General features: G+C 40.9%; 2 protein-coding genes across 3 annotated transcripts in view; both read right to left on the bottom strand.

The window, feature by feature from the left end:
- LOC117424475 (polycystin-1-like protein 2) overlaps positions 1 to 9,679 on the bottom strand; it is a 36,851-nt gene extending 27,172 nt beyond the window's left edge. The window contains exons 1-8 of the mRNA XM_058992665.1: positions 9,137 to 9,679; positions 6,959 to 7,117; positions 6,346 to 6,534; positions 5,438 to 5,696; positions 4,841 to 5,070; positions 4,007 to 4,411; positions 2,897 to 3,031; positions 1,731 to 1,789 (exon numbers count right to left, since the gene is read on the bottom strand). Coding sequence (XP_058848648.1) covers positions 1,731 to 1,789; positions 2,897 to 3,031; positions 4,007 to 4,411; positions 4,841 to 5,070; positions 5,438 to 5,696; positions 6,346 to 6,534; positions 6,959 to 7,117; positions 9,137 to 9,479 — 1,779 coding nt within the window. The 5' untranslated portion in view covers positions 9,480 to 9,679. The remainder of the gene's footprint in view (positions 1 to 1,730; positions 1,790 to 2,896; positions 3,032 to 4,006; positions 4,412 to 4,840; positions 5,071 to 5,437; positions 5,697 to 6,345; positions 6,535 to 6,958; positions 7,118 to 9,136) is intronic.
- Positions 9,680 to 11,535: 1,856 nt separating this feature from the next.
- The window catches only part of LOC117974080 (polycystin-1-like protein 2), a 37,831-nt gene continuing 26,273 nt past the window's right edge, over positions 11,536 to 23,093 (bottom strand). For both annotated transcript variants that reach the window (XM_058992663.1, XM_058992664.1), the window contains exons 23-40: positions 22,888 to 23,066; positions 22,514 to 22,660; positions 20,318 to 20,517; positions 19,742 to 19,986; positions 19,225 to 19,441; positions 18,360 to 18,582; positions 17,700 to 17,934; positions 17,441 to 17,537; positions 16,968 to 17,108; positions 16,437 to 16,622; positions 15,913 to 16,240; positions 15,593 to 15,726; positions 15,016 to 15,143; positions 14,465 to 14,625; positions 13,879 to 14,089; positions 13,610 to 13,711; positions 13,129 to 13,260; positions 11,536 to 12,352 (exon numbers count right to left, since the gene is read on the bottom strand). In XM_058992663.1, coding sequence (XP_058848646.1) covers positions 12,242 to 12,352; positions 13,129 to 13,260; positions 13,610 to 13,711; positions 13,879 to 14,089; positions 14,465 to 14,625; positions 15,016 to 15,143; positions 15,593 to 15,726; positions 15,913 to 16,240; positions 16,437 to 16,622; positions 16,968 to 17,108; positions 17,441 to 17,537; positions 17,700 to 17,934; positions 18,360 to 18,582; positions 19,225 to 19,441; positions 19,742 to 19,986; positions 20,318 to 20,517; positions 22,514 to 22,660; positions 22,888 to 23,066 — 3,177 coding nt within the window. In that variant the 3' untranslated portion in view covers positions 11,536 to 12,241. The remainder of the gene's footprint in view (positions 12,353 to 13,128; positions 13,261 to 13,609; positions 13,712 to 13,878; positions 14,090 to 14,464; positions 14,626 to 15,015; positions 15,144 to 15,592; positions 15,727 to 15,912; positions 16,241 to 16,436; positions 16,623 to 16,967; positions 17,109 to 17,440; positions 17,538 to 17,699; positions 17,935 to 18,359; positions 18,583 to 19,224; positions 19,442 to 19,741; positions 19,987 to 20,317; positions 20,518 to 22,513; positions 22,661 to 22,887; positions 23,067 to 23,093) is intronic.

Here is a 23,093-nt window from a genome sequence, read left to right as displayed (position 1 = left end):
AGGTCTGACAGCTAATCTGGGGAAATGTGCATTTGGCAAACGTAAAACACAATATCTTGGCTACATTATGGGTAATGGCCAGATAAAGGCAGTCGCTTCCAAAGTCCAGGCTGTGGTAGAGGCAATGATCCCAAGATCAAGTCTCAGATGAGGTCACTACTGGGGTTCGCCGGCTATTACCACCGTTTTATCCCCGAGTATTCCACCACAGTTAACCCCCTGGTTGACCTCACCAAGAAGAAAGCACCAAATTTAATTAAGTGGACAGGGGGGTGTTAGGGAGCCTTTGACATGATTAAGAGGACGTTTTGCCAGGCCCCAGCCCTAATTACACCAGACTTGCCTCCAACATTGATCTGGGAGCTGTCCTGTCCCAGGAGAGTGACAGAGTAGAACACCCCATTACTTATTTGAGCAAGAAAATGGTTCCCAGGGAGAGAAATTACTACTTCATTGAGAAGGAGTGTTTGGTCATTAAATGGGCTACTCACTCCCTTCGCTATTATCTCTTGGGGCATTCCTTCACTCTTGTCACAGACCTCGTCCCCCTTAAGTGGTTAGACACAATGAGGGACACAAATGCCTGGATAACTCAGTGGTATCTGGTGCTGCAACCCTTCTCTTACACCATGAAGCATCGTGCAGGGAAAGAGTATCAAAATGTGGATTATTTTTCCCGGGAGGGGGGACCATCGGGGGAGTTAGGGTTAGCTGAGTGTTCCTTCGGCTCCACTCTTAGGGGTGGGACATGTGACGGAGAGAGAAGGAATCCGAGCTGTAAGTCTGTCTCCCAACTAGGAAGGATGTTTGGTAAGGTTAGTGTTGCGCCGTCTCCGACATTTTGAGGCGGGTACGTGGCTGCAGTTCTACTAAACAAATTTATTGTGATCAGCTGGGGGCCGCACAGTGATTAGATAAGGCTTGGCGCCGAGTTGATTAAGGGGTTGAGTTTGGCAGCACAAAAGGGGTGCAGGTGCGTAAGCATTGACCTTACGTTGCTGGCGTGCCGGAGCGCTCTGTGTTTTGTTTTTGTTTCGTTGCAGAGGATTGAAATGGGAGCTGCAGCTATACTGACTGCATGAGGACCCAGAGCACCGCACCACAACCCTGACACTGAAAGCACAGTTTTGTGCACAGAGGGATCAGAGTGGCACTGCTGTGCTGGATTAATTATTGTGTTGTTTTGTTTCAAGGCTGTTGTCTTTTTCTTCCCTCTGATACCATCATTGGTAGCAGGGGTGACTGTATTATTTTGACCATCGTTTTTTAAAATAATAAAGCATGGGTTTTCTTGAAGATTGTGGACATTCACTTCCTGCACTTCACCACGCACCTCCTGACAGGTCCCCACAATATATTTGAGAACCTATTAGGTACTCTGGGTAAAATAAAGTACCTCATTTTAATTCCTCACATAAAAATACATTTTAGATGGAATATATCTAAACCATTCTTAATGGACTCCTTGTGCTTATTAAACTAGGTTATGTCAAATAAATCTATCAAGGTTTTTTAATTGCTTTGTTTATATTTCTCATACTATTTTATGGCGCTTGCAATTACGCGGTTCTGGGTTATGTTTCTCCTACACTGAGTTTTTACAATGTTCCTGTAAAGCTGCCTTTATCTGGTTCTGTGAGTTTGTCTGAAGTATCTTTAGTACAGCCTTCATCATTCCATTCAAATCATGTGACTAAAATAGTAAAAATCCCTTTACTGTAAACTGTTACCTTTGAATTAATGCCAGAGGAAGGGCCAGCACTCCGCTTCACCTCTGCCTCTTCTTCTTCTGAGCAAAAAATACATTTTTATAAGTAGCACAAAAAATATCCTATCAAATAATTACAACCTGCCTAATCCAGCATTGCTATGGGACCAGACAATTGTATAAATGACAAACTTGATAGAAACTTGGACTTGGACTGATTTTAGACAGACAAGACTTACAAATCATGGAGGATTCCAGTACAGACAGGTTCTGGATTGTAGAGGGTACCACAATATTAATTTCAAAAGGGATTTGGTTTGGACCCAACATTGTACAGACTTCTAGTATGCAGAGGGACGGGTTACTGGACAGACTCGCCATGCGTGGACCACACAGAGTTACTATGTGCGATATTGCAGACAAAACCACGCAGAGTGAAATGATCCTACAGGACATTAATGATGGTAAAACAAAAGGGGGATTATATTACAACTCTAAGATATTTTGAATTGTGTTATTTTATTTTGTTTCTCATTTCTCCATTGAACACAACAATATCTTTTTGAGGTTTATATCAGCAAGTATTTATTTCCCCCTGTATTTTCACTTTCTTCAATGATTCTGGTCTGAACCTCATTGTTTCACAGTTCTTGCCATTCCTAAGTCATGGAGAGTCATGACTTAGGAACAAGATTATTATAGGAATATATTTTTTGCAGTTACCTACATAGGTACATTAGGATTACAAGGATATCTTTTTTTCAATATAGCATTCTATTTGCATGGAAGCATAGAATATAGCTGAATACATTTTGCGACCATGACATCCACAGTTTGTATACAAATAAAGCACCCTACCAAGGTACTGTGAACAGCACTGGCATTCCTGGAGCTGTTATTTGGACACAAACAGCGGATGCTGCAATATGTTCGGACAGAACCCCCATCAATCATGATTAGGTTGAAAAAAGATATTTAAACAGTAGGTGAAATACAGGAGGAATCAACAGTATGTATAATGTTTTGTTGTAACCCTGTTCGGTAGCTGTAGTTTGCAGTAGTTAGTGTACGTATGTTCTCATCAGCAGTGCCTGGCTCTGACACAGGTTTCCCCAACACCAACGATAAACATAACCCCAACCTTTCCTGCTCACTGCTCCATAACCCAATCAGATGCACAGTATTTACCACTCTCAGTATCACTGTCTGGCTCTTCAGTTACATTGGAGGCACTGCTTGGATTTGGGATGACTGTTTGGCTTCCAATCGCCAGACTCATCTCGGAAAAGCCATTTGAAGCAGAGACAGTTACATGAAAGGTACCTGAGGAGGTAAAACAGAACAAGGTATGTTTATTATCAAAAAACTGTGCCTTGAAATACTATAACACACTCAGTAGGAAAAATACTGTTACAGGTTTCACAACATTTCTTTCCATTTTAGAGACTGCCATTTTATAAAAAATGTGTTACTTAAGCAATAAGGCATGAGAGGGCATGGGTTGTGCTGGATATTGTCACTTCTTGGTACGTTGTTAGGCACAAGACGCAGAAGAGAGTGAAGAAAGGTGGGAGTCAGATGGTTAAGACATTGCATGGAGTAATGTAAATACTGTCGAAAAAAATATTAAAATATCCACTTAAAAATGAATGAAGAGTCCGTTTCAGGTTAAAAGTTACAGAAAATGACTGGTATGTACTACAAATAAAATACCAAAACAGCATCTTGTTTAAAATAGCAAACTGGTTCGTAGTGCAAATTAATATAAACTGAAAGATATGACAAGACACCTTGATGTCTTCAGTATCTTCCATGACAGCTGGTATTTTGACAGGTGTTTTCTTTGATTTTGGTGGTGCAGTGATACGTGGTTAGCACAGGTGCAGTGATTTGCCTTTGTTCCTCAGTAGTTCCTAATCGTATCCTGGATATTGCAACGGCTTGGAACACTGATAGACCAATCAGCATGCAGCATTTTAAAACCCCTTTAATAATGGAAATTATTTTAACATTACCAAACAGATTTCTGGTTAAATTAACTCTAGTGTTAGTTGTGTGACATCAACTTTGATAAGAGAATGTTTGTTTCAAAAGCAGATGTATGTGCAGAGTATTTCAAAATATTCTTCACAATTTCAATCATTAATAATATTTTACACAAAGGTGTTTTAGGTAGTCGAAGCTTAAAGAGTCTACCGTCTAGCAACTTTTCTCGACTCAATTTCAGTGTTTATCAAAACCATTGATACCAGTGAATTGATATCCACCTTATATTTCCAGACCAGAGCTGACAGTTACCTTCAAAATTTGTTCTAAAACTGAACACTTTGGCTTGGCTGTCTTTCAACTCTTTTTTTCTAGAGTAATTGCTGAGGCCAACAAACTGGAACACCAACTCCACCGGTGCACCGTGGGATATGGACACAGAGATTTGGAGGTCATTTCCCAAAACGATATCATCCCTGGAGGTCAGCATGGCCTGCAGACCCTGAACCGGCTCCACAAAAAGGACCTCCAGTTCCACGGTAACATCGGGGGCTGTCACATTGTTGGAGGCTAGAATGGTCAGTAGGTGGCTGCCTGGGCCCATCTGTTGCTGAGTGGTTGTGTCTATGGTGAGATTGTGGGGCATGATTCCTCTCAGTGCAGTTGATTTAGCCAGTAGAGCATTGCCGGACAGCACTGTGTAGGTGACGTTAGTGCCTGTGAGAGACAGCAAGATCTGAGTTCAACACAGGAGGAGAAACACAGAGTAACTAAAGCAATACTACCTGGCACAGAGGAGATTACAGATCTGCAATTACTTCTTACTAATCTTCAGTGGTAATGTTATGGCACTACAATGGCAATGCAGGTTTAGACTAAAAAGTAAAAGGTTTAGCTTCTTTTCAACCCTGTTCTAGAAGTTGCGCTGTTGGTGTGTAGTGGGGAAATGGAAATATATTTTTAAAAATTGATTATACATTTCTTATATTAAAGTGCCTTTGTTAGGAAACAAAAAAGGCAGAAGTTGTAAACGGCTTATACAGTCCCAAGCTCGCTGCTTGATATGGACACTTGACATGGAATAAAGTTGAAATATTTTGTATTTAAAATGTATATTTGACCATACATCAGTGCAGACTGAATTACCTGCTTCCAGCTCCACCTGAATCTGCAATGTGCTCCCATATAGCACACTGCAATTAAGGCTGTCTCTCCATTGGTTCTTGCTGTAGCACCTGATGGTGCCAAACTCACTGATTGGCTCCTGGACTGAGATGGTTTTCTGTGCGGCCACGTGCCACTCACTGGTGGTGCACTCCACGCTTACTGTGAAAACGCCGGCACGAGTGTACCTGTGAACCACGCTGCTGTTTGACCTGCACAAGAGACAAAAACACTGTAATACTCCAACACTACCAAGTACCTGACACAAGTTTCCGTTTAGATAATTATTTGCCACACTATTGAACTTCCAGCACAAATTGCTTCTGAAAAGACTTATTATTATGAGGAGAGGAACCATATTGCAGAAACACATATAGAGAGAATCCTAAGAAAATTTAAAAGGAAAATGTAAATTATATAAATCTTTTTAGGTTATTGCGAGCACCCAGGGCTGTAGGGTGAGTAAGGTTGGGTATTACTCACTGTGTTGGTCACTAGAGGGGGTGTGTGTGTTTGGTGTACAGTGTTTGGGGTCAGTGTTACTGCAGGGTGTTGCATGGCAGGCGGTTGGTTACTCACTGTGCTGGGCTGTAGGGGTCGATGATGCGGCCATCCCCAGCACTCAGGCTGCAGGTGAGGTTTCCAGTGAAAGGGAAGAGGAGCCACCTAAGGGTGATGGTGACGTTCTCAAAGACAGGCACCAGCTCCCCCACCAGCAACTGCAGACCCTCTTTGCAGTGATACTCAACCGACAGGTAACTCCCCAGCCCAGGACAAGGCTCCCCGAAAGAGGCTACATCAGCGACAGCTTGGCACACCTGCAGTCCGTGGCAGTGCCCTGTGAACACAAAGAGAATTATGGAACAAGCCGCTTTGAGCACTGGACTAGGCAAATTGCTCTCAGAATTGTAGGTAAGCATTGTGAATGAAGTCATTATACTGTATTCTGTTTCTTTGGACATCCCGAGTAATGTATACTCTGTTTGTTTTTTGTGATGAAGGCAACAGAATTATATGTTGATATTTGTCCTGTCGTTTGGTTTGGTTTGGTTATTGTAGTCTAAGTTTTTTTAGTACAATAAAAGTGCTTTTGTTTTTATATTTGTATTTGTACAGTAATGGGTCTTTCATTTCTATTCTAATCCCTACTGTTCAGGGCTAAGTATCAATTTTCAGAAGCTTTTAAACTGCTTAACATTGTGTGTGCTGTTTTAAACTGCTTAACATTGTGTGCTGTTTGTTCAGCATGTACTATATTGTTGGCGATGGCGGCAAAAGTACATCAAGGGATTATCTACAAATGACCACTTTAGGAAAGAGGATCCTGTAAAATATTGATTGGATTTGTTTTTATAGGTAAGCACACATTAGCGGTCAAAATTATGCTGTGATCAGCCTTCAAATAGAATGACTGTGGGTGGAACTTTTATTTTATTGCTAGTAAAGGGGCCTTAGTAGGAAAAAGCCTGAGTGTCTATTTGCCATACCTGCAACAATATCAGCCACATCCACCCAGCTACACTCCTCCTCTGGTCCAGGGGAGGGAGGAGAGATGGGTTGCCGGCAGTAGTGAAGTGTCTTTCTGCCATAGAAGCTGTCATCTATTTGGATCACCTGACCTGAGCCACACTGCAGTGTAGCATTGTACTCCACACAGGCCAGAGACCGGCCTGACTCTGGGGGGTAAACAGAGTGATAGAGACACAACAAAACCAGTAAAAATAGTAATAAAGTCATCAAAATTGCAAAAACGGTAAATGCAGCGATACAAGCCAGTAAAACCAGAAGTAGACACATGCAACCAAGTAAAGCCATTACATTTCCTGGTACTAAACAATAAACAAATGTAATCTAATTTGAAATTGGGTCCTAATGTCTGAATTAACAAATCCCAACATTAAAATATTTTAGGTTTTCATGCTAAGAGGATCCAATAAAATGTAAAGGGTTTTTGGTGCATTTTTTTACTTTCATGTAACAGCCAGTTTCAGATTGTATTGAGGAACCAGTTTTATATTCGTAATAAGAGAAAAGATTGATTTTGTGCCTGTTTTAAGGAAGCATGGCATTAGTCTCTTCCCACACTCTCATGTAACTCACCAAACTCACAGACGAAATACAGCTCCTGGCTGCAGTTGCTGGTAGCTTCCCATTGGTACCCAGAATCCTTCAGGATGTGGCCGCACTGCACAGCGGCTGGGGCGTCTGTCTTCCAATTCGCATAACTCACATCAGAGCCATCGAGCCAGGACAGGGGTCCTGTGAATGCTAAGGGTTCAATACACGCCCCACCCAAGATTTCACACACACACACTCACACACTATGCTCACATCATAATCCCATGCTAAAATCAATTATTTTGTGCGCAACCATGATAAGAACCCACATAATTTAACTTTATAGTTACTTCATTATTACAACAATATTGTATATAGAAAACTAAAGAGATGCAAAGTAATTTGTAGAAATCCAATTCCTATACAAAATCTAAATCTATAGATGTTTACAGGAATCTAGAAATGTTGAAAATGTAGAAATGTTGAAATATGTTGACCATAGAAACCTATAAACTATAGAAAACTATAGAAATAAGTAGACAATATAATTCTACAGAAACATGTTTGTTACGTTAACGGAAAACTACATATTCCATGAATGAGGCTGGAATAACTGTTGTTTTTAAATTGTTTAATGATTTAAAAAAAAAAAAAACTTGAGTTGCTAGCAACTATGAAGGCTTCCAAGCAGTTATCATGAAATTTAAGCGCATTCGTTATTCTAGATGAATCGTAATCATCAGAACATTATGTTCTTAACTGTGCTAATTGTGTCAATTTTGGCACAAATATGAGAAGACTTTTGAAAATTGCCCAAAATTTTCATTAAATGTAAGATGGCTGCCACACCATGTGACCAAAGGACGCCATATTGACCATCGCACAACATTCCATAGTCCTCTACATCCGTGTCAAATTTCGTGCATTTTTGTGCAGCCAATAAGAAGTTATAGGCAGTTTTACAGCCAGTTGCGTATGTTTATGATGTCATGCATCACGTTTGACCTTTAGGAGAGGTCAAAGGTCACGGGTGATGACATTTTTTCATAGAGCACATATGACTTCCTATACGTGTTCCATTATAACTATGACCCTGTCGGCACGCCCTAGGAGTTAAAATTTCAACGTAAATTCCAATATGGCCGCCGCACCGTGTGAGCAATCTGTTTCAATCTTCAGCAGTTATTACTTTCCAATGGTCTGTGCAATTGTGTTGACATTGAAGAGCATAAGTGCAATGGTGTTCTTGTTATGGGTTGCAAAAGTTTTTTTTACAATTATCAATATGGCCGCCAAACCATGTGACCAAAATGTGTCATTTTCATATCACCAGTACTTCACGTTAGTCTCTATGGTCATAAAAAGTTTCATGACTGTAGTGTATTGCACCTTGGATTTATAAACAAATGTATGAAAATAGAGCTGTCGTGAAACGGTTATTTGCGTGCTGCGGCCATGTTTTCTAACGATAAAGTGTGGATTTTACAAACGGTAGAGAGGACCTGGTCATGAACATGCGTGTCAATTTAGGTGTCGATTGACGTTGCGGTTTAAGACAAGAAGATTGCAGTCTGCCATTAGCACAGTTCATGAAAATATTACAAATATAAAGTTATTTGGTATACCATATTAAAACCATAACAAGTTTGATAGTGCACATAAATATACACCTTAGTACAATTTCACAATGTAATGACAGCTGTGATAAGAGACGTGCTCTACAGCGGCAGTCTGCCATCAGGACAGTTCACTAAGGCAGTAACATACAGAAAAACACAGCTTGAACTTCAGTACACTTTCAACGAGTAGAATCCCACGTATTTCAGTTTAATAGAGTTTAAACAGCAGGTTTGTTTATACACTCTGTCAAGGCTGGTTTTGTTCTTTTGTGCCTTGCATTTGTTTCAGTACATTTTTACAGGATTATACCAGTAATACATTATGTAAGAAAGATACGACTAACATAAAGTGTATTGGACTTAGTGCAATTATTTAAAATGCAATTTAAAACAGAACTTAAACATTCACTTAAACAACTTATGTATCCATTTTTGAGTTACCAAAATAAAATTGGTGGTGTATCCGCCATGTTAACTGTACATTTGTTTGACACTTCTTCAATTCATTTATGGTGAATAAAGAAAATAATACAGCAAACTATTATCTTGGGCTACTTTAACTTACAGGTACAGGGCTCATATTACATAGAAAATCTCCTACCTTCTGCAGCAGCAGACTCCCGGGTCAGGTTCTCAGTGGCTGGTGCAAGTCCAATCCACCAGTCCCTATCCGGCTGCAGATGCTTCTGCAGGAACTGCTGGGTCTCGTCATTCAGGATGAAGGCCAGGTGCCCCCCTCCCCTCTCACACCAGCCCTGGGCACTGTGAAAACTACGTTGAAAACCTACAAACTCATAACAAGAGTCCTCAAAACACTCCTGGTATTTTGAGCAGAGAGGGGCAGCACTGCTACCCTGTCCCCAAGCCTGGAAGATCAGGGCCATTAGAGCAGATAGCAACTGGGGCAAAGCGGGACTCATTGTCATCCCAAACCAGACTGACATAGCACCCAAACTAAAGCTCACTCCACCGGACCCTCTGTATTTGAACTAGAAAAGGCAGTGATGTCATTGCATCTCCTCCACACTTATTAAATAACCTGCACTGCACACAATGGGTGTCACAGCTTCCACAGCATTGTGTGCTAGAAATGGGTGCATTGTAACTCGCAACAAACATTCTGAGGCTCAATAATGATGGACCAGTTCCATTAAGAAGAGCCCATTAGGGCCGCTGTGTAAATATTCTTCAGCCTTTTCAGCCTAACAACTGGCTGCCATTAAAGTATCACCTTGCCATTTGTGGGGGAAAGATAAGCTTGATCCCAGTGTGTTACATTCCAGTCACGCTATGCTGTTGCGCTGAGATAATGCTTTCCTTTTCTGTGCATGTACAGAATAAAGAACATTTACAACCGAATGTAATCATTTAACAAAATGTTGGCTTTTAAGTCTCCAGAGCTTAGAGGAGAGGAAATTAAACTTGTTTAAAGCTGATGGGAAGATATGTCAGTGTCCTAATTTAGTAAAGGTAGTGACTGAGGATCAAATCCTGGTCTCTACAGAATATTTTGGTTATTGACTGAAAAGCTGTGGTTTGCTAAAGGTTCTGTTAGGGTTCAGGTTAATGCAGTACACCTGTGTGATAATAATATAACGTAACATTAAGGCAGTTGTCAATACAAGAAGAAACCAGTAAATGTCATTTCCAACAAACCAGAGATTTTGGGTAACTACATTAATATCAGTCATGGGTTAAGGGTTTCCTCACCCAGCTTTGCTGAATTGTTGCTATGCCTTTAATTAAAAATCCTGTAAGTATCCCTTGTTATATCTCAATTGTGTAGGATTATAATTGTTAAAATACACAAACAAGGCATGATTAGCAAGAAAGCTCTCTTAGAGGATTACCTGTTCCATTAAGCATACAGATAGACAAGCATGTTCCTTTGATGAAGAAGCTGACAAGACAATTATTACATTTGTATAACTAAAGACAATCTTTGACCTACTGGCATGTTTAGATAAGACTCTACATTTTCTAAATACTGTATGCAGTGATCCTAATCAGTTACTAAGATTTAGGTCACATGGTCAGATTGCAGTTCGATCACTGGACAGAAATTGACATACAGCATAGGAAACAGAAAACAGGTACAAGAAAACCTGTGAGGTGCTATGTAAAGGGAACAGTGTGCCCTGGACTGGATGTCTGATTGTGGAGGCTAATGCAGCCTACCAGGCCATGACAGACAGAGATGTCTCCCAGTACGACCTGGTAAATCAAGTCATTTTGAGCCGCCTGAACATCACGAGGGAAACACATCGTGTTCTGGGAGTGCCAGAGATCCCCGGATACATGCCCCAGGGTGGTCGCACAGAAGTTGTGTGACCACATGATAAACTGGCTAAATCCCGCCCAGAAGACGAGTTTACAAATGGCATCACTCCTGCACCTACACACTGCAAACCACTTCGCCACAGCGCCCTATGCTATTAAAGCTGTATCGCCCCACAATCTCGTTAAACTTCATTTTGGTGTAGTTATGAAGAAATTTTCAAGCTCTAAAACAAAACAGAATGTATATGATGCTTCCATGAAGTATATTTAAAGATTTATGTGAGATTTACAAACAATCATTAGTTTGGTAGTACAGCTGTGAAGATTAGATTACACATGACTTCAATCCATACAGGTTCACAGGTACAGTTTAACAGCATGATGTTTACAATACAGATTCATATGTGCTAGTACAATAAGTCAAAACAACACAAGAAGGAAATATGGGGCATGCAATTGATAAAGATGATAGGATTGTTTTTTTTTTCTTTTGCACAGTGGTGCCAACTTTTTTTTTAGATGTTTGAAATTCTTCCTTTGTTTCCTATTCAAATATTCTGTATTTTTTTATTTCCTGTTTTTGCATTGGTTAGATGACCATGAAATTCAGTTGCTTCTCTTTGTGGTAAGCAGTGTGGAAAAACTATATGAGCCTAGTTTTGTCTTATGTCATTTATAACCACAAATTTTGTTTCTATATTTCAACAATGTGTGTTGTGCCTTATCAAAAAGAAAACCTACATAATTTATGATTTAATAATTAATTTGAACTAATACTACAATATGTGTATTAAAAAGCAAAAATCTGAATAAGACAATGCCAAAATCACAATAAGATTTTCTTTTTTTTTTTACCAGAGAAGCTATTCTGCATCAGTAAAAGCTTTTAAAATAAATAAATAAATACAATAAAAATAACTTATATAGAGCAATTCATCATGAATGATCCCAAGGTAGGTCACAATTGTTTGTTTTCAAAATAGTAAGCTGCTACTGTACAAATGAAAATCTGCCAGTAATTTGTGGGACTACAGAGGTTGTTCATCTGCAAAGGTTACATTCACATGCTTTAATGGCATTGATATCTCAAGGCCATACATGGTACATTAGCTCCATCCAATTATAAATATCACCAGGAAACAAATGACTTGCTTCTTGCAGCAGTCGAAACAAAGCAGTTACAGAAAGTGTGACTTTCATCTTAAAAACAAAACAAAACAACTTGTGAATATAAGTGAGAGAAGCACTAAATATTGTGAGGGGGCACATGCAGAAACATCCCATCACAATAAAAGTATTTCTACAATTTCTTCCCAGCACAAACTCTACGTTCTAGGTAAAATTGGAAAATGGTAGCTACAGTACAATGTAACTAAAGAGTAGGTGATGTCTCTGCAGTATGAAGTGTCTCGTTGGGGTGCGAGGTCTACTTTTTAAGGGAGTCCTCTGTGTTGCTCTCCCGTTTCTTGAGCTTGATCCCGAAGAGACTGCAGAGCTTTTCTATCATCATGTCCACAATCTCCTCCTCTTCTGAAGGCTGCAGAGTGAAATCAATTACAAGCCCAGACCCGACTATATCCTAAATCCACTACACTTACAATTTTAATAAAGAAGGAGTGGTGTCTTGGGACTCTGAATGACATTAACAAACCACAACTCTAAGATTTTCTTTATACATACATTACGGGTGCTAAATATAAACGGCCTCACCAAGAATCTGCACTGCTTTGTGGCTGAACCGTTTTGTTCTTAAATTTTAATCAAGTGTAATAAATTATTCAAATTAGTATATCAGCTTTTTATGATTTAATATAGGTTTTAAATTGTTTGGTGGCTACCTCTAATAATGTGAAAAGTGATTTAGACTGTCAAATCAATAAAATTAATATTATTAATTTTATTTTTTACCTGTGTTATTCCTCTGGAATGAAGGCTTCTTGTTGAAGGCCGGTTTGACATAACCCCCACATTTCTAGTTCATTTTTTATTTTTTAATTCTTATGAAACTTACCAGCTAGCTGTCCTGTTCTTGGAGGTTGCTGCATCCTCCCCCCTCCCCCACCTTCTTGCCCCTTGGACCCAGGTTTGAGAGCCTGAGGATCTGGATGAGGGCAGCCTAATGCTCCTAGGGATTTGCAGTCAGGCCCAAAAAATAATCCCATCTAATTTGGTTTCTAAAAGTACTAATTTAATTAGCAATAATGTTTGTCTAGCTTTGTGCAGTTTTAAATTCAGTAATGTTTTCAAACATATCTTTTTGTCTTAGTGTTCTTTTTGAATAGTTCTGTTGCTAAGAGACCTAGCGAGTCTGACCTGGTGCTGCTGCTGCTCCTCACTGAAGGCCACCAGGATGACGGAGATGAAGAGGTTGAGAACCACGAAGGACATGAAGATGATGCAGGAGCCAATCATGAATGCTCCCAGGACAGGGTTGTAGTCCAGGACCTGTGGAAGGTGGAGGTACCACACATGAGTCCTCAAGAAAGAGATATCAAGGAGTACAGGGGCTAATTCACCAGGCCTTTAAAACCTTTCACCTCCTGGGTTTGGAGTGTTACATTTGGTGCTCTCAACAGCTCTCACAAACCACCACAAAATTCAAAATACTTGGGAACGGTCTTGTGACGCTTGAGCACTGTGCATGACTGCAGCTGGGATGGCTGTCCCTCATTTTTCATGAGTACTAAATTGTTATGGATAGCCCTCTAAGAGTAAAGCAACTAACCCAAAAGGACACACACTCAGCAGTGTGTGTCCCCCCCCCCCGTCCCAGCCTCTACCCTGGTCAGCTCACCTCCTGATAGTTAAAGAATCCCAGCTGCAGGCTGACCATGGTCAGAGCCGCCTCCTGCAGTGATCTGTAGGAGTACAGCTTCCAGCCAAACATCAGATTAGTCTAGAACACAAAGAAACAATTAGAAAACAATAGAGCACCATACTGCTGATGTCTCAGTTGTGGCACTAGGAGACAGAGCTTTTGTCCCTGGCACTGGAAAGGTACCTGACCTTTCCCTACCTCTAATTCATTTTTGGAGTGTGCAGGCCAGTGCTGGTGTTACTCACAGCAATGGAGTAGGACAGTAACATGATGACAATGACATTGATGAACCCTGAGATGTCCGTCCAGGCTCGCCGCAAAGTGGCGGTGATCATGTTCAGTTTGGGGTTCAGCCTCATGAGATGCCACATCTTGACCGTGGCCAGAAGAACCAGGAAGGCGATGATGTACCCCAGGGCTGAGTCTGCAGTGGCCGTCTCATAGAAACTGGCGAATCTGCCGAAAACACAGCCAGTGAATCACATCAACCAATCAGAGCTGCTTTATACACCCAGACAGAGATGGGGTTAAACAGCCAGTGGAGAAAAGGCATTAGTCACTAAAACTTGGTAGTTGCCACATGGGACCCCATTCACAAAGCTATAACCTTGGATAAAGGCCTCTGCCAAATAAATAAAACTCATGAGCAACTACCATGCTGTATTCATATTTTACAATATTTTGTGTTTGATGTTACAGTTAATTCAACTTTGTATTAAATTTGTAATACACAGTATCTCTTCTAGGCCATAGTGTATGTTCAGCTCATCAAGAGCTTTTTTACTTTGTTACTTTTACTTCATTAAATATGAAGCCCTGAGTTCCACTCACTGGTCTCGGTGGTTCTGGTAGTACTCCACGTCGCGGTTTCCCAGTATGGTTCTATTGATGAACATACACAGTGCGCTCCAGCTCAGGACAATGATGGCCAGATCCAGCAGATTACACTTGCTTTTGAAATACGCCCACCTCTGCTCCTTCATCAGCCTGCCCTGTGGGGAGCCAGGGGGGGGTCAGTGTAGTGCTGTGGCGTTCTATACTGTTACTGCCATACCCTAGCACAGGTTACATTTGCAATTTCTCCTTTGTTTCCTATACTTTAGTATGCTGTTACAATGATACCCTCATATAACCTTTTTTTGTTTTTCTTTTTGTTTTATAAAGATTGTGATTCTCCTGTTTCTATTTTACATGAATGAAAGCTATTCATTGCTTTGCAATTTTTAAACAGGTTTTAAAATGAAACATTGACAGCCACATTATAGTAATAATAATAAAAAACTAAAAACTAATACGGTACCAGGAACCCAGCTGTCTAGTCTCTGTAAAGGAAAGCCTATCCCAGTGCAGTACCACAGGCCTGGCAGGCGAGGGAGCCCTACCTGTAGAACCATGTAGTAGATGATAAAGAGAAAGTAGATGATCTCAGAACCCATGACAAAATACTGCAGGCCGCCAGTGCCTTGATACAGACGGACGTTGTGCAGTTCTGCGCGGGGCTGGAATGCTCCTGGGGAGAGAGATGTATTGGAAGTAGAATAAAGATGAAATGACAGGACAGGACCATATTTTACTTTGGTATTATGGGACCAGGGCTTGCAGGGTGGATTTTTGTAGAACCACATTGAAAAAAAATGTGTCAATTAAACTGTTTTGCAATTAGGTGCATGCTAAACCTGCTTTGAAACTGGCAAACTCTTTTCCCTTCCACTGTAAATAACGTAATTATGTAACCATCTTCAAGTTAAGTATTGCATGGACAAAATATAAAAGTGTTCAGTGTTACTTATATGATTCACAGGCATGTGTTCCATAAAGCTTTTGGTGGTTGCTAACTGGATAACACCTGTAATTAGTCCAAGAAGTTCATAGCATGTTTAGAAGGACCCTGACTGTGCAGCTAACTGGTACAGTACCTTACCAGGCCCAGACCTGAGGACAGAGGAAGCGAGTCCTTACCCACAGCGCTGGTCTCCAGCATGACATTCACGATGCAGAACAGATTGAGGTTGGCATTGTAGACAGTGAACTCCACAAAGATTGCCCGTGTGTATTCATCCAGCCAGGTATTGTCAATCAGGTACTGAAGAACACTGTGCAGAGAACAAGCCAGACCATTACTGATACATTGGCAAGGGTAGGATGCGCTTTCTCATAACTTCAGCTTAGATGATTTTCTTAAAATGTTTTGGGGAAAACAGAATCTTACTTTCTTTTAGTTGTACCTCAGAATTCATTATTTATTTTTCTTTTTTTAAATTACTACATCGACTAGTTACCTTGTAGCATTATCTATGTCGGTGCCCAGCACTGCCACGTAGCCTCCTCCTCTATAGAGAGCAATATTGCCCCAGAGGGGGTGTGCTCTCAGGCTGCCCTGGCTCTGGTATTTCCACACGCTGGAGAACTGGGAGGTGTTTCTGGGGGCTGAGATGTTCCACCCTGGTCCATATGAGTCCATATCCTCCAGATCCCACGAGTAGGGAGCGTGGCAGTCCCGCACTGTGCTGCGCATCGACCGGGTCACAGGACAGGAGTCTTTCTGGACTCGGACCTGACGCATCCGGGCACTGCCCACCAGCTTGGAGTTCCCGTCTGTGATGAAGCCTGCAACCAGCAATCACCCTTAATAACAAACCAACTAACACAACATACTGTAATTACCTTTTTAGGACTGATATAGGTAAAGAGAATATGGCTGCTATGAGTTGGCTTTGGCAGGGTGGTATTTCCTGGGTATGACCTCTTATTGGGCAGGGTGGTATTGCCTGGTAGAGTCTGTACAGGTTTGGCAGTGTGGTACCTGGGTAAGGTCCATACAGGTTGCTCAGCAGGGTGCTGTTGGCCCAGTTAAAGAAGTCTCCGTGCTTCATGGAGTCAGACAGATCACTGGTGAAGCTCTGCCTGATGTGCGATGTCAGGAAGTAGCCGTTGGGGTCACGCTGCCCATAGGCCACCAGGAGCAACATCCACAGGAAACCGATATAGGCTGATAGAGAGAGAGGGAAAGTGTGAGGGAGACAGAAAGAGGCCATTGGTAACCCATATTGGCTGAGTCAAGAATCGTTAGATTCAAAAAGCCTTCATTCAAGGCAACTTTCTTTTATCTATATATATGAAATAGATCCCAAAAGCAAAAAAAACATTGATTTTGACTAACAATTCCAGAAATTACTAAATCATGCAGTATTTTAAGAATACATTTTGAGTGCAGGACAAGACTGTTATTTTGTGTTTTTCTGTGTGTGGAATGATAAAAAAATGATAACAGTTTAATGTAATTCCTATCAGAACCACTTGAGGCCACTCTTGCGTAGCAGCTAGCATTTCTTACCCACAATCTCTCTGATCAGTGCAAACACCTTCTGCTCCTTGAGCATGTTGTTCTTCATCTTCTCGATGTCGGTGGGAGGGGGGGGATGGTAGAGGCTGCAGCTGCTGTCTCTCCGAGTGCTCAGCACTATACCTGGATCTCCTGCGATGAACACAGTCAAGACATCATCTATTTGATTACTGAAATATTCAAATAACCTAAAAGGTATGTAATTTTCAAATCTAGGCTGAAATACTCATTTCCAAAGCCTAACCATTCCTACTCTCTACAGGTGGTGTTTAAATGGCTCAGGGAATTCTACACATAATATTGATTGTTATCTGGATCAATAAAGAAGCAGGCAGGTTATAAAGAGGTGTGATAGACAGAATCACTTCCACCCATACCAGATGGTTTAACGTTAGACTGTATGTTCAGAACGCTTGGGTGTATTGAGAGGCTATGACAGTGGGTTGGTTATTTTGTTCTGGTACCTGAGCTTGTCAGCATCCTGTCGATGGGCCCCTCACTCTCCTCCTCTGGGTCTACTCGCTTCAGCACCAAAGCAAAGAACAAAGCTAACCCTAGAACCTGCGGTGAGAGAGGGAGCAAGGGATTACACAAACCTTGAGCACTTGGGGGCAGAGGGAGTGGCTACAGAGAGAGTTTGACCCAAGTTCTTCATTGAAACATCATGAAAAAGGATTCAGTTAGGAGCTCTGTACCCTCTAACATTGCTAAGGAACCCATTACCTTGAGCGGCTGTGTGAGGAAGAGGCTCTCAAAGAAGGACACAGACATGGAGATCAACCAGTTAATTGAGCCCTGTTTGCCATAGTGCAGCCCATACAACATAGTGAAGTAGGCAGAGACACTGCTTGAAGCCAGCACCAGGAGCCAGCCAAGGAAGACGAACCACCAGGGCAGCCCCTTCTGGCAACCCTTCTTCTGCACGTCAGCGTCTGTGGGGCCGGGGCACTGAGAGAGCCTGAAGGTACAGAACAAACACTGACCAACCAAAGAGACCTCACAGAGACTTGCCAAAGGTCAGACCAGTGAAATGCAGCCATTTCATTTATAATTAAACTATAGCACTGATGAAAGCAGTAAAATGTTTATCAAATATATATCTATCTATCTATATATATATATATATATATATATATATATATATATATATATATATATATAGCAGACAGGAGACAGTACTGTTCCTGTATTTAAAAAAAAGCAAATTATAGCATAAAAAACTAATTATAACAGTAATCAAGTTGCTCGTGCTGACAACAGGTATTTTTAAATAATGGTTGGCACTCCTTTAAGGCATGTATTTTAAATTAAGACTGCTGACTGCTACAAAGTACTTGGAAACAGGGTTTCAAACAACCATTCCCTTGCTCCTTGGGTACCTACCGATCGGTTGCTGAGGAGGACAGCTGTCTCTTGAGCAGTCCCTTCATGCCCTGCACCTGCTGCACTGCCTGGCTGTAGCTCTGGGGGGTGGAGAACCTCTTGGGTCCGAGCAGCTCCAGCTCCCTCTCCACATGCTCCAGCTGTCTGTACAAGTACTGGTTGTAATCATTGCGGCGCTGAGCCTCCACTGGGGTTTTCGCTTGGTTCTCAGCACGGCTGGACTCTGAGAGAGAACCACACCAACACACACACACATACATACAGTGATGCACAAAAGAATGCAAAATTATATAATTCACATTGCTATCAAAACCATTTAGGAAAAAATGTCTTTTCATATTCCTTTTCCATTTTGTTTAGAACTACAGCATAAAATCTTTTCTATAAAAAAAAATTATAAGTCTGCACATTAATATTTCACTTCATAATTTCAAATTCAGATGATTTACACACTAGTTGGATTGAAATTGAAAATAGTTTTATCACTTTAAAATTATGACTGCACATTCATCTGGATTTTAATAGAATATCACAGTATTTCAAAGACATACCATCTGAATAACTGCAGTTTTGTAGGTTATTTTTCTAGTTGTGATACTTGAAGTGGAAAACCACAGGAATAACATATTAATTTGAATGCATATGAATTGTTTGAAAGTGTAACCAAACTGAATATATAGTACATATACATCCACATTTCCTATGTGGTAATATTATCAAGTTCGTTCAATACCACTATGTATCAAATATCAGGAAAGCACTCCACTTCACACCTGCCTCAATGTGTGTATTTATTGTTTGTGTGTTTCTGTGTATATATATATAAACACAAGGAGACAGCGTCCTCTGGTGTATTGGAGGTTACCTTGCAAGTCGACAGCCCCAAGTGTGAGGACATGGGAGCTGTCCTTCTTGTGGCTCTCATTGTAGAACTCCTCGCCAGCACGGTTCTGCTGATGGATGATCTCCTCCACCATCGACAGCAGCTGGTTGATATCTGTTGTCTTGCCAAAGTCTTTGTCAAGCAGCGGGACAGGGCTCTTCATGGCCTTTGACAGCGACTGAGCGAGTCGCTTAATATCCTGCAGGTACACAGCAGAGGGTTAGGGGGGGACCATGAACAACATGAAGCAAGGTTAGGAAGAGTCAGAAAAAAATACATATTTCATCCATAAATTCTCAAGTAAAAGTATTTACTCCAGTCTGTAATTCACCTGTTATCTTTGAAAATCCATTAACCAAAAAAATATATATTTTTCTCCTTTTTATAAAAATCACTCTTGTCCTAAGGTTCAGAAAGAAAGGGTCTGTGAAACCACCCCTTGAAGTTACAGCTGAAAGTAACATCATCACAAGAACCATTACTGTGGCGATGAGGTCACCTTGATGACAGACTCCGGTGTCAGCTCCCTGGGGACACTCTGTGGGGAAGGTGGCTGGGAAGGAGACACTCTGACAGTCTTTCCATGCTCTGTTTTGTCCTGCTGCTTGTCTTCTTTCTTCTGGTCCTTCTTCTCCCGCGGACGGACTTTTCGGAAAATGGTGACGATGAGGAGATTGATTGGAAACACAAGAATGGAGCTCTCAAACCCGATCATCACCTGGTGCCAGGTGATCGTGAACCCACCTGCGGAGGGGAGAGTGGTTACTTAATAGCCACACACGCAGACTGGGTTGATTATTTTGAATGTCGCTTTATCCAATGTGTCTTATTAGCTTTATTAATATTGTCACTGGCCACCCTTGTATTGGCTATAATTTCTCACAGGCCGATTGCAGCTAAAGCAAGTCTGAACTACAACACCTGGATTGCTTAAGTGCCAGAAAGCAGACAGAACCAGAGAATAGAAGTAAGAAATGTAACCGACAGCTTAAAAGCTCCAGAATTTTTTGCCCTGTCCAGATGGCCACATTGCTTTATTACGTTAAGAAACATATATAGAAACAATCTGTTGTACCCAGGTCCATCTTCTGTTCAGAAGGGTCCGTGGGAACACCATAGAATATGATGCTGGTCAGCATGGTGCAGAGCAGCAGTGAGAAGCAGCAGGACACGCGCTGCACACAAGTGAAGTTGCTGCTTGGCGGGCGGCTCAGCACAGAGAACCAGAGGTGTCCGTCACGGAAATCCTTCGTTGTCTTCATGAAGAAGAGATTGCTGCAAAAATTACAAATACAAAAAAAAATTATTAGAATTATTCTTCCAGGCTAGGTAATACTGTAAACATAATATAAGAGTATATGCAATTTGTGTTTTTATGCAATTATTTACAAGTCTTGGCAGTACGCTCAGGATTCCCCAGGCCGGGCCGCCCGGCAAAGTGTCTGTCGCCACCCAGCTGAAAAAACCCGATCTGCCCGTCTTGCAGATGCTACGGTGCCTTTAACAATAAGGGTTGATTTTGCTTCTAGCAGAATGTTGCGGCGTGAAAAAAAAAATCTTGGAACCACATGACAGCTGTATTACGTCTTGACACAACATTTAACCAATCAGAGAGCTGAAGGGGCGGGTTTTCTGTGTTAAGCACTTTGAGAGGCAAAAACGTTAAAAATGACAGCTAAAAAAAATAACCAATTATTTTCACAGCAAAAATAGTAACAATGAATGCACGGGGTCAAAATAAGCCGGCAATCGGCACAATCCACTGCCTAATACTATATTTGTATCGGCTACTTTATTAAAAAAATATTAAGATTATTTTCAGGTATTATCATTCAGTCCATTTTTTGTCGTATTATTGTACTGTAAGGTGATATATAGTACATAACAGCTATACATATGCACCAAAAAACAACAAAAAAAGCGTATTCCTTTTGTTGTGATATCGTAACAATATGTATCCAGGTGCTAGAGAGATATTGGGGGTTCATATATAGAGGCTGTACGCCTCTAAGAAGACGAAAGTTGTGATGGGATATCAGCTGAACATTGTCAGCTGACATACAAATTCTTAAGTGCAGCGGTGCTGGATTATTACACTCTGGTTTCATGCAACAGTTATGATGGTTACCAAACATGTGTGATTACTGTTGTGCAAAAAAAAAAAAAAAACGGCTAAAATGAACAGTTGCATTCAAAAAATGTAGAACAGTGAAAAACAAAAATAGACAAAATGCCCTGAAAACTTAACAAAGAAAACAATTTAAATGAAGCAATAAGCTCAATAATTAAGCTAAAAAAAGAAGTGCAAAGGTTGCCGGTTTTTTGTGTTTTTTTGTGAATTCCAATAAACCTACGTTACCTTTCCCCAGTCAAATCGTAGAGTGCCTAAATAAGCACGGTAATTTACCATAATAAAAAACAGAAATGAAAAAGAAAATGTAGAACATAATAAAGCGCAACCAGATATAGTCAACGAAAGACAACACATTATTCAAATTATTTATATTTATGGTAAGGCACGTTTATTTTTCCACTAAAAGTGCTCCCGGCTATAATGTTCTGCCGCCCGGCTGTACAGAATTCCCAGGGAGAACCCTTACTTAGTATACAGGGACATTGTGAGCTCTGATGAGCTGAAGAGCTTATTACAATAATAAAATGTTTTATCTTGTAGCTTTGTACTATTTTTTTGTAGTATATAATATTTTTATTAGTATTTTTTTTGGTATAACAGAAAAAGCTAGGGAAACAGGGTTGGAGGTGTATCACATTTTGAAAAGTAAACTCATTTTAAAAATTCTTCTGTCTTTGTAATATATTGCACTGCATAGATCTCTAGTAAATGCTAATTTGGTTTACATTACTAGTTTCTGTATTTTATTCATGCATTCTAGTCACATGCAATGCCACCTCATTTATCCACGGATTTCACACATCTGTGGACCTATGTCCCCCTAAGCGCGCAGATAAACAGAGTTCCACTGTAATGTTAATACCAAGTTTCATGACAATTGTATAAGCGGTTCTCCCGATAAATGTAAGTGTGACATATATATGGAAAGATGTACAGCCTGACAAACACCCTCCTTTATTTAGTATAAGTTATTGATAATATAAGGATCTGGGGATAATGTTAATGACAACTGGAAAAGTGGTTTTCCTTATATATGGAGAAATCTGTGAAGTGTGACATGTGGTTTGGTACATGATACAGGACCAGAAGTTTGCTAGACCACCCAGCAGTGGAAAAAAACCCCCATCAATCTCATACCTGAACTGCTTCAGATCCGCCTCAGTGGCAACAGGGAACACTTTATCCAAAACGCATTCACCAACGTCAATAGCGAGCCAGGAGTTACACAGGAATTGCCACGTCTGATCTGTCTCCAGGTCGTGCACCAAAACTCTGTTTACGTACCTGGAGGTTCAAGACAGAAGCTATTATTGAGGCATGCCAAATAAAATGTATCCTAGGGGGGCATTTAGATAGTGACAGACCTTATAAAGCGTTTAAAATAACAGTAAAAGTGTTCTGCAGATACAGAAAAGTAAAAAATGACAGTATTGGGGTCCCATTCTAAAGTATTTCCCTTGAAGACATCAAGGATATTTTTTCTCTCTATTGCCCCACCTCCCCTCTCTCACCAGGCAGGGTGGCTCCCTGTGTTGTCATGCCACAGCCGCAGGCTCTGCAGCTCCCCCAGTGAGAAGGGCGTTGTCAGCAGGAACATGTCTGTCTCCCCTCTCTCAAAGACCGGCTTCTCAGGGTCAGTCAAGTGGTGGGGGTCACTTTCCCCCTCTGATCCATTCAGAGTCACCGTCACCTACAACATGGTGAGATAACATCTCAT

Source organism: Acipenser ruthenus, chromosome 19 (genome assembly GCF_902713425.1).
Source record: "Acipenser ruthenus chromosome 19, fAciRut3.2 maternal haplotype, whole genome shotgun sequence".
In the NCBI taxonomy this organism is placed as follows: Eukaryota; Metazoa; Chordata; class Actinopteri; order Acipenseriformes; family Acipenseridae; genus Acipenser; species Acipenser ruthenus.
The sequence above is the reverse complement of the archived record's forward strand: the minus strand, read 5'-3'. Positions and strand labels throughout refer to the sequence as shown.